This window comes from Malus sylvestris, chromosome 2 (genome assembly GCF_916048215.2).
Source record: "Malus sylvestris chromosome 2, drMalSylv7.2, whole genome shotgun sequence".
Classification (NCBI taxonomy): Eukaryota; Viridiplantae; Streptophyta; class Magnoliopsida; order Rosales; family Rosaceae; genus Malus; species Malus sylvestris.
Window position 1 is genome coordinate 8,835,941 of NC_062261.1, and position 10,605 is coordinate 8,846,545.

At 37.8% G+C, this 10,605-nt stretch overlaps 2 protein-coding genes and 1 pseudogene across 2 annotated transcripts; 1 reads left to right on the plus strand and 2 right to left on the minus strand.

The window, feature by feature from the left end:
* The first annotated feature begins 1,145 nt into the window (after nucleotides 1-1,145).
* On the plus strand, nucleotides 1,146-2,957 carry LOC126586328 (uncharacterized). The gene is made up of 2 exons (XM_050251148.1): nucleotides 1,146-1,444; nucleotides 1,533-2,957. Exon 2 carries the CDS (start codon nucleotides 1,586-1,588, stop codon nucleotides 2,513-2,515), a length of 930 nt encoding a protein of 309 aa, XP_050107105.1. The 5' UTR covers nucleotides 1,146-1,444; nucleotides 1,533-1,585; the 3' UTR covers nucleotides 2,516-2,957.
* An 872-nt stretch (nucleotides 2,958-3,829) lies between these two features.
* Nucleotides 3,830-5,089, minus strand: LOC126589314 (serine acetyltransferase 4-like; annotated as a pseudogene).
* A 1,052-nt stretch (nucleotides 5,090-6,141) lies between these two features.
* Nucleotides 6,142-9,578, minus strand: LOC126613723 (serine acetyltransferase 2-like). The gene is made up of 10 exons (XM_050281303.1): nucleotides 9,003-9,578; nucleotides 8,223-8,420; nucleotides 8,062-8,121; nucleotides 7,854-7,949; nucleotides 7,730-7,754; nucleotides 7,448-7,542; nucleotides 7,190-7,356; nucleotides 7,002-7,075; nucleotides 6,774-6,833; nucleotides 6,142-6,679 (listed from the first exon to the last, which is right to left on the minus strand). Exons 1-10 carry the CDS (start codon nucleotides 9,264-9,266, stop codon nucleotides 6,642-6,644), a joined length of 1,077 nt encoding a protein of 358 aa, XP_050137260.1. The 5' UTR covers nucleotides 9,267-9,578; the 3' UTR covers nucleotides 6,142-6,641.
* Between the last annotated feature and the right edge of the window lie 1,027 nt (nucleotides 9,579-10,605).

Sequence of the window (10,605 nt, forward strand, 5' to 3'; positions counted from 1 at the left end):
GGGAAAGGAGGAAGAGAGATAACAAATCAAACCAAAACAAAACAAAAACTGTGGGCTGAGAGTAAAAATTCTTGGTCTGTGAATGCAGCAGCGGAAGCGAAGAGGAAGAAAGGAGAGTAAAAATGTGTAAGGTGGCAAAATCTGAAGTATAAAATTAACTCAACATGAAATTAATGACTAGAAAAATAAGAGAGGATGGAAAATGGGAGGGCATAGAATCTTGATCCAAATTTTTATTTGTTTTTTTGTACACATGGCGAATACGTGGCATCAACGTCATTAAAAATGTAAATATTATATTTGTCATGTTGTTATTTAACAGTACGGTTGTATTAAAATAAAATGAAAATCATAATAAATGTATCAAAGTGAAATGTTTTAAAAATGTTGTAAGATATTGTAATTGCATATAAACCTAAATGGGTAAAATGTAATTTACTAATTTTTTTTAAATTTTTTTTTTTAATATTACCTATTAATTAATAAATAAAAATTTGAAAAGAAAATATTAAACTAATATTACAAGTTTAGAATTTTGAGGCAGATTCCACTGACCTCGAACTCATCTCTCTCTACCTAGTTTCTGATGCACCTACACATCAACTGTACTTTGTAATATTTTAACTTGACTGAACTCTGCTTTCTACCCCACTTGCTGCAATTTCCCTGCCATTGCACATTGTTTATATCCTCACCCACGTTTAAGTCCGATGCTCACGAGAGATTTTTTTAGTATAATTGGTACACAGAATGATGCATTACGTATCATTATACAAATAATGGAATATATGTGTTAAAAAGTTAATTGTCTAAATGGGCACCACATCACACTTGATGTCCAGTCATTGTCCACATGGGCGCCACGTCATACTTAACTGGAAACTTAACAATTTGACTAACGGATATATGAGACTATCCCAAAATTTACATTTTAGTATTACTTTGAGACGAAAAAAATTTTATATACTAAATATTGAAAACTACAAAACATGAAGATAATAAATAATTCTAAATGTTGAAAACCACGAAACATGAAGTTAATAAATAATTTTTTGCTCTAACTTAAAAGGTAAAAGTTTTCACTACTTCTATTAAAACACATGATATATCAGTCGTGTTTCCATCACAATTAAAATTTTCTCGATGCACACGGATCTAGTCTTCTCTTCTTTTGGTCAAACACCAATGGTCCTCTCCCTTCATTCATTCAGCCATTCTCGGTCCTAATCTATCCTTCTCTGTATATCTTTCTTCTTCCCAAATCACAAACCACATCCGCAATCTTGCTTCTGCCCCTCTCCCAAGCTTTCGTCTTCCTCCCGTTTTCTCTTCCGCCTCATTTCTGCTTAAGATCAGCACGAACGGTAATAATTTCAAAAAGCTTTAACCGTAAAAGCATCCGGCACACCAACTCCGGCACCGGCGACCAGTAGAGAATCATCCGGTAATCTTCGTATAAACTCTACGCGGTATCTATAGTTTCGGTACAATTTAATTTGAGACAGAGTCTCTTTTTCTTTTTCCATTTCAAGATTTCGTTGCCCAAGAGTTTCCATTTACGATATTCTGCCAGAATTTACGGGAAATGGCTGGAGTAGACCTTATAGTAGGAGGGATTGTCGGCACATTGTGTTCAGAGCTGTATAATCTCGTTGTTACTCTGATAAAAAAGACTAACGAGTTCAGTCCCCTCCTCGAAGCGATCAAATCAACGGTTGGTGGTTTGGAGTCACTGATCCCACGGATAGAAGATCTAAACGAGAAACTGAAAATCTCAAACAAGGAGATAGACATGTTAAAGAAGACCTTGTCCGAAGGCGTAAAGCTGGTTGGCAAATGCTCCAACAAGCCCAAGTGGTACGAGAAGGCTAAATATACAGACAAACTCACAGCTTTGGACGAGGCTCTCAAACGGGAGTTAAATATGCTAAAAGCGCATGCAGCGAGGGATGCGAAAGAGAACTTGCTTTTGGCGAGGAAAAACCAAGGCCAACTTGTTGAACTAGCGAGGGATTGGAGCAAGTGGTTGGGAATGGCGAGGAAACACGGCGGTCAACTTGGAGAATCAGTGAAGGACGGGAGGGAGACGTTCGGTGCAGTTGAGGAAATAAAGAAGCTGATCGTTAAATTACTAGAGTTTTGGGTATCATGCCTGATCATAATTATTGTTGTCTGGGTAATTCTGCTCATATTTAGTCATCTTGGAAAGAGTATGCGGATTGCAACAGCAGTACCGGACTGGAAAATATTGTCCCGCTCAAGCTGTAAAGGCTGCAAATCGGTTGTGTGGTGGGCGAGGGTCGGTGTATTTTTCGTCGGGTCATTTTGTAACCTATTTGGGTATGTTAGCGTTGTGTTAGGCATCTTCTTCTCGATTGCGGATGATATCACTTTAGAAATTCGTGCTCAGCATCAACAAGGTTTCTCCGGCTCACGGGTCCGCAGATTGCTTTCCTCCATTGGCTCCAGTGCTTTCGTTCTTTTTGTGTTAATATTTGGGTTTTTTTGGGTTTAAGAGAAAGGAAGCCCAAAAGCGTTAAAGCAGGTTGCATTTGCCCCAAGCTCACCTTGAAGCCTGATGCAGATTAAAAGCCTTCTCAGCCAAGACTATAACTGAAGTGACAAGTGTTGGAGACCAACCTACTATCAGTCAAAAAACACTACTTTTCAGTGGCATTATGAGTAAAAAACTATCTTTTGTTTAGTGTAAAAGCTCTGCTACCTTCACTAGTGTTGTAGTATCAATTCTCTCGTGTAAAACCTATTTACCATCCATCCTTTTTAGCATACAATCCCTATAAACTCAAAGAGAAGTGGCTATAAGAGGTTCAACCTTGCCAGACAAAGTGAAATCTTGCCCGAATCTCTTCGTTTGTCCTTTAAATTAGTAGATTTGTCATCTAAGTGTACTTTTCAGCATGTATTCATGTTATTTCTAGTTATTCCCTACCTTAGAATTTCATGTGCATCCAGATTTTGTTAACGCAATAAACCTGTTTTCATTAAGAACAACCTGGAATCAAGCAAATGATTTAAAGGGCTCTAGACTCGCTCTTTTCGAACATACAAGATTATGAACTAAAAATCTTTGTTTACAAGGCAAGAAAAAGAACTTAATACAGACTTAACCCATCTGTGACAATCTTTTAATAAACAAGAAGTCTGACTTAAAACACACTTATTCTACATCTATCATACTGAGATAGCAGTGGCACGCCTAAACATTTAGTTAGTTTTGATTGCGAGTCTTAAGGCCTACACCTAAGGCACATTTCAAAACTAACTTCAAGCTTTTATTGCAACACACCAACAAGCAAGAGCCCGACTACCAAATGTCAAAGTGCCAATCCTTTGGGGAGCTGTCTTGAGGTTCACAGACCTTCTCCAGAGAAATCTTTGCCCGAATATAATTTTGGCAAGTCTGGTAGGATCCATTTTCTTGCCAAGAAGAAAAAGAAGGAAGGAGAGAACCTTCAGGTGGAACACAGAGTACGGGTCACCTCAGTGTTTACCAAGATCAGACATGACAGATCATTTAGAAGATTTCCCCTCCCTATGAGGACAAGCTATTCTAGAAAGTCCGACTTCATCTGAGAAGTCAGGAAAAAATGTGACCAATGAAGACTTGCAAGCCACCATGGTGCAAGTGTTGAAAAATATGGAAAAGATTTCTCTGGAGACCAAAGGAGAAGTGAGCAAACTCTGTTATTTAACATGAAGTTTGCAGAGAATACTAGATTTGGAGTATTCTACCCCAAAAAATGGTTATACTAGAGAAATAATGAGGGAGGCAAGCCCCGAGAAGGAACCAGCTATTCCCCTATTTCCTTTACTTGAGAAAGGGAAGGACAGAGGAATCTTTACACCAACTAGCAGGTCTTGTATCTTTACACCGCACAACTACATGTTCGAAAAACTCTTTGGTAACATCTGTAGATTCATAACAAGAAATTTTACATGTGAGGCATGATAATCATGAATATCTTAGTATCCTAATTCTAAATAAAACAAATACAACAAATGCAAGACCTAAGCTCAATGTGAACAATTATTAATTGCATCCCAACCATATTACATACCGTGCTTCATTGTTAATGAAGGATCTATTTCGTCTACATATCCGATCACCTCTGCTGGTATTCCCGCCACCATGCTTGAGCACCACAGAAAGAAATGTCATTTTCATATGCTTGTAACTAGAGTAAATACATATTCATGAAACATTAGTTACGTTACTGCACTAAAATACAAAAATTACTTTCTACCTGTGTGGAGGGACATCTTTCAGCACAAGGGAACCAGCAGCTACCATTGCTCCTCGACCTATCTTGATATTCCCAGGTATAGTTGCACTGGCTCCAATTAGTGCACCGTCACCTATTTTTGGATGATGATCACCAGTTTCCTTCCCAGTTCCTCCCAGAGTCACACCCTGTTGGTAAAAGCAGAATACATAGTTCTTTATTATTAACAAGTACTTTTCACGACGCGAATGAACCCATAAATTGAAACGGAAACAAATTATGAAATTGACTAACGTGCATCAGTGAAACTCTGTTTCCAAACCACGCCGGTACCATGATCCAACAATATTCCCTCTCCAATTTTTACAGCTATAGAAAAACCATCAAGGAGAAATTATTGTAGTTTTATTGTCTCATATAGATGCAAATTCTACAGACGACGACCATTTTCGGAAAACAAATCAAGTTTTGTACTCAAGTTTCAATTACTACATCGTGTCAAACTTGACATCGTGATGCCTACGAGTTGCAGAGCAGAAATGAGCATACCTGGGTAAATATCCACTCCAACAACCTGGAATAAAATGGTTTATAGATTAGAATGAGAACAGAAAACCACAAACCTATAGTGTTCGGGCAGGAATATTGTTGGTGGCGTTCCTGGCTCGAGCACATAGCTCATCGAGGAGTTAGCACTTTGATCGATTGTCGATCTCCTACTTGTTACAATGCTACAATAGGAGAACAAAGTTAGCTTCGAAAATGTGCCTTTGCAGAGCCTTAGGTGTAGACTTGGAGGCTCACAATCAAAACTAACTTCCAGTGCTTAGGCGTGCCACTGTCATCTCTGTATGGCAGACGTAAAACAAGTGTATTTAAGCCGATTACTTGTGCCCCAAGTTACTTCTGACTTCTTGTTTATCAAAGGATTGTCGTAGATGAGTTAAGTATACATTAAGTTCTTTTCTATGCCTTGAAGTCAAAGACTTTTGTTCATCTTGTATGCTTTAAAGAACGGATGTCCATATCTGGCCGAATGGTTTTAGTTCAATGATAATGCCCTAATGAACGTTGAATGAACTAAATATGAAGATTGAGAGATCTTTGAACTATTAAAAGACTGGAAATCACTTGAATATATGTAGAAAGATACATGACAATACCATATCTATTAAGCAAAGAACAAAACAAAGGGGTTCGGGATAGATTTAACCGTGTCGGGCAAGGTTGAATCTTGTAAAGCGTCACTTCTTTTTTGATACAAAGGTTTGGGGAGAAAATGGAGTGAGTAGTAAACATGGATAACATAAGGGAATCGATACTACTGTGGTTAAGAGAGTAGTAGAGCTATTAAACTCGATAAAAGATGGCTTTTGTGAGCTATTAAACTGGATAACATAAGGGACCGGGAGGACGTGGCCGATGTCATCGTCGCCAGAGCCCAAACTATCCTTGCACCCAAAATTTGGGTGGAAATCTAAGCCGAATTTCAATTGGATGATTTCACTTTCAATTATCAAGCCCAAAGCTCTCAAATTCTCAGGCCCAAAGACCAATTTTTTTGTATTCTTAGTAGGAGAGTTAAATTAATAGGAGGTATATGTACTATGTAGGCACAATGTGTTGTGTTTCTCTGATGAACAAGACAAGAACTCGCTTGGAAGTGTTTTTAGAATGACTGAAAGGGTTTCTGGCGAAATTAATTTTGGCAGCTTGGAGAATCTGACTCCACATATAGAAGAACTAAGGGACAAACTACTTGTTGAATCGACGAGGGATGGGAGGAAGACGTTGGATGCAGTAAGGGGAATAAACAAGCTGATCAACCAATTACGAGGCTCGTGGATATTTTCGTGTTTGTGTTGTATGTTTGTTCGGAGTTCTTCAGGAAGATTGCTTTCTCAAGTTAATTTTTACGGTAAATGAATGAGCCATTGTCACATATGGAAAGATTACATTGTTCACCCGCTAACAGGGAAAAATATGACTTGACTCAGAACTCCTATCAGTTTCTATTCTTCTGATGCATTCAATACATTAATGCAGTTCAATTTGACTACGATAAGATAAATAATCGATCCTCAACTACCTTCGACTTCTCCTGATCCGATCAGAGGATTCATTCTTTCTGGATCATCGGTAAGAAACTTGCTGCTGGTTCTCGCTGTTTGTTTTGGTAGAAAAAAAGAAAGATAATCAGGTGCTTAGATTAAAATCCCGGTACTTTAAACTGCTCGTACGAGAACCTCAGCATCAGCATAGGTAGCAGAAGGGTGGACATGCTTAATGAAATTGTATACTTCAAGCTGATAAAATAAGTCATCTTCTCCTCCGAAGACCACAAACTGCCTTCACGCTAGCAATTTAGGAACAAAGATCTACGCCTAACTACATACTTCAAATGCTCCCATCAATTCTTCCTGAGCTCTGACCTCCTGAAAACAATTAGCAGATCTTGAGCGGCAAAGAATTAATAAAGGGAGCAGTTTCTTGAGGGCCTATAAAATGAAAATTATCAGCCACACAAACCAGCAGGTCTTGTATCTCTACGCTGCACAGCTACATGTTCAAAAAATTCTTTGGTAGCATCTGCATATTCATAACAAGAAAATTTGCACGTGAGACATGATAATCATGAATATGTGATTACCTTCTAACTTTCTCGCCTTAATCTCAGTATCCTAATTCTAAATAAAACGTATACAACAAACACTGAATGCGAACAATTATTCATAGCATCCCAACCATGTGACATACCGTGCTTCATTGTTAACGAAGGATCTATTTCGTCTACATATCCAATCACCTTTGCTGGTATTCCCGCCACCATGCTTCGGTACCAGAGAAAGAAACATCACTTTAATGATTGTAAATAGAGTAAATATTACATATTCAGGAACATTAATTACGTTACTGTACTGAAAAAAACCGAAATTACATTCTACCTGTGTGGAGGGACATCTTTCAGCACAAGCGAACCAGCAGCTACCATTGCTCCTCGACCTATTTTGATATTCCCAAGTATAGTTGCACTGGCTCCAATCAGTGCGCCGTCACCTACTTTTGGATGACGATCACCAATTTCCTTTCCAGTTCCCCCCAAAGTCACACCCTGTTGATAAAAGCAGAATACATAGTTCTTTTCAGCACAACGCAAACCAACCCATAAACTGAAACAGAAACAAATTATGAAATTGACTTACGTGCATCAGTGAAACTCTGTTTCCTACAACAGCAGTTTCGCCAATAACCACACCAGTACCATGATCCAACAGTATTCCCTCTCCAATTTTTGCAGCTATAGAAAACCCACCAAAGAGAAATTATTATAAAGGTTAGTTTTACTGTCTCCTTTAGATGCAAATTCTACAGATAACAACCACTTTCGGAAAACAAATCAAGTTTTGTGCTTAAGTTTCAATTACTATATCGTGACAAACTTAATATCATGATGTCTACAGGTTGCAGAGAAGAAATGAGCATACCTGGGTGAATATCCACTCCAAAGACCTAGGATAAAATGGTTTATAGATTAGAAGGAGAACAGAAATCCACAAACCTATAGAACAGTTATTAATGCTCAACAATGATACCAAAAAAGGAAACTACCTCACTAATTCGGCTTTGTAATGCCAAGGCCAATACTTTGCGTCCTTGACTCCACAACGAATGAGCTACTCGATGTACTTGCAATGAATGGTAGCCCTGCAAAAGTAGAAGGCGAAAAAGTTGATCAGAAAATAGAGTGATGGATGCTTGATTATATTATTCATTTCATTTTCTTCAACGACATAACTAAAGTGCAAGAGCAGAATACCTTGAGATACAATAGGGCCGAACAATATGACAAGCAGGCTGGATCACGGTCTTTAAATGCCTGATGAAAAAAAATTGTAAAACAATACAACAGAGTTTCCATTAGTTATCCAAACAGAAACATAGTTAACCATAACATTTTTGAAACAAATTTGAAGTTACCTGCACATCTAAGCGAATGGATCGCTGAATATCTTCATCACGCAGCATCACATCATAGAATATATCCATCAGTTGAGTTGCCAAAAGCGTCGGGTTCTGCAGTCTGTTGGCGAGAACAAACCCCAACGCCTGCTCTAAACAATCATGTGCCAAGATGCTGGCATACAAGAAGCTACTCAAAATTGGCTCCTTTTCTGCCTGAAATGTTTAAAATCCAAAAAAAATCACTAAAAACCCACCAAACAAAACTAAATTCGAAAACAAAATAGTTAATGGGATTCCATTAATAACTTAAAACCTTCAACCTGTCCTGTTTGGGACTGCTTTCAAAAGCTAAAAGGGTTTTTGAGTGCGTTTGAAGAAAAAGTTAGAAGTGCTTCAGTCATAGAAACGCTTTTTGAAGAAGCACATGACAAATGCTCATTTAGAAAACACTTCTAATTCCTTTTTCGGGAAGCACTTGAACTTCAACATGTTTTCAACGAATGCACTTATGAGCAGAAGCATAAGCGCTAACGAGCAGATGTTTTCCTGTTTAGCAGAGAAGTGCCTGGGCATTTGAGATGCTTTCTGAAAAAGCACCTGACATATGCTTATCCAGAAAATACTTCTAATTTGCTTCTTTTTTTTCCCGGAAATTACTTGAATTTCGACGTATTTTCAGTAAAGCACTTCTGAGCAAAAAGTGCTTCCAGAAACAAACTAATTCTCGAGTTTAACTTAAACAAAAACTGAAAACCAAATACAAAAACCAAGAAATTGCATGCTCAATTTTATTACCTCCAACTTGGCCTCTTCCCTTATTGCATCCCAAATCGGGTCGCCGGAAACGGAAGCGGGTCCAACAATGGAGTCGGACTCGGGCTTCGAAATCCCCAATGCATAAACCGGAAAAACCTTCTCCAACCGGTACGCTGTGGACTCGGACCCGAAAAACCCGGACTGATCATCGTCGGCGTCGCGGCGGTCGTCTTCCCGGAGATAGAGGCGGTCGGAGAGCAGTTTGGGGAGAGGGACCCAGCTCTCATCGCTCACGCAAGCCATGAGATAGATTGAAAGAAAGGAGGGCGCTTTCAGGAAGGGATCGAATCCCTCATGGAAAAACAGAGTAGGGGTAGAGAGAGAAAGTGAGGAGAGAGAGAGAGAGTAAAGGCGGTGTTTTGTGCGTGTGTGGCGGAAAGTTGTGGCGTGGTCCTCGTGGTGTGATGAAACTGCTACGTTTCGAGGGTGTTTTTTGTTATATTTTTGGATATTTTTGGCGTGAAATTGTCGTGGATGGAAGGGAAGGGAGGTGGATGGAGAAGAAGGTAAAGACGCGGAGGGTGCGAGCGTTTCTGAAATTTTGGTGAGTGGATGGTTCATATCATGTGTGGGTGTGGTTTTAAATAAGAAAATCAATTAAAAGGGTTTGTAACTTTGAGTTTTAATAAAAAAGATAAAAATGTGTTATAAGTGAATTGTATTAGAAGTGATTTTTTTAGAGTAAAAATGTTATTTTTTTAAAAGTGAACAGTACCGAAAATGTTTCATTAAAACTCTTTTTTAAATAATGTATAAACTTGTTTTTGAAAAAATAAGTAAATTTATGAATTTTACTTTCTTTTTCTTTTGAGTTAAGAAATAATGTTATTAGGTTAGAAGTTATTTGGAAGGAAAATGAGAGTCGGTGGAGATCGAATCAGTACCAAGATGCATTGGCCTGAATGTTTTTTTTTAAGTGTGGTAAAAGTGTCATCTGCATATGAATTATTAATTCATAAACAAGAAACAAATATGAGTACAATATTTATAAAAATAAAAAAAAGGAATATATTGATAAATTAGTAAGCTATTATCGATTATTTAATATTTCAGAAAATTAATAGACTTCTTTGATCCCAATATTGTTAATTTATAGAGGTTTAACTGTTTATAAGTATGGTGTAGGGCTTATGGGTTGAGTAATGACTTTCTGTAATTTTGTCTATGAGAAGTGCTAAGGAGACTTTGTCAAAAAAGTAAGACTCTCCACGACTCTTTGTCATCTTATGTTTTAACGTCAATTTTCGTTTCAATATTATAAAATATTATACTAAAAACATAAGATATCAAAGAGTCTACGAAAAGTCATTTATCGTCGTCCTCTATTCAAACAAAACCGTGTGTATTAACCTTAAAAGAAGGTTTATGTATGATAATTAATTAAGTCAATGTATCTTCCATTGCGTCTGAAATGATTCATGCATAGGAGGATTAGGGTTTCCAAATAAACTAGTTACTATAATTGTTGAGGAATTAAACCATTCACCAGTACATGCGTATATATGCACACGTCCTATACACATTATGCCTTTACCTATCTTGCTCCCATTATTTAATGTGGTTTGATAAATACAGGCCCTTT

Coding starts and splice junctions, on each gene's coding strand:
- LOC126586328 (XM_050251148.1), top strand. CDS start 1,586: ATGGCTGGAGTAGACCTTATAGTAGGAGGGATTGTCGGCACATTGTGT.
- LOC126613723 (XM_050281303.1), bottom strand. CDS start 9,266: ATGGCTTGCGTGAGCGATGAGAGCTGGGTCCCTCTCCCCAAACTGCTC. Junction 7,357..7,447: donor ACAGAGTTTCACTGATGCAC/GTAAGTCAATTT, acceptor TTTTATCAACAG/GGTGTGACTTTGGGGGGAAC. Junction 6,834..7,001: donor TTCGTTAACAATGAAGCACG/GTATGTCACATG, acceptor ATGAATATGCAG/ATGCTACCAAAGAATTTTTT.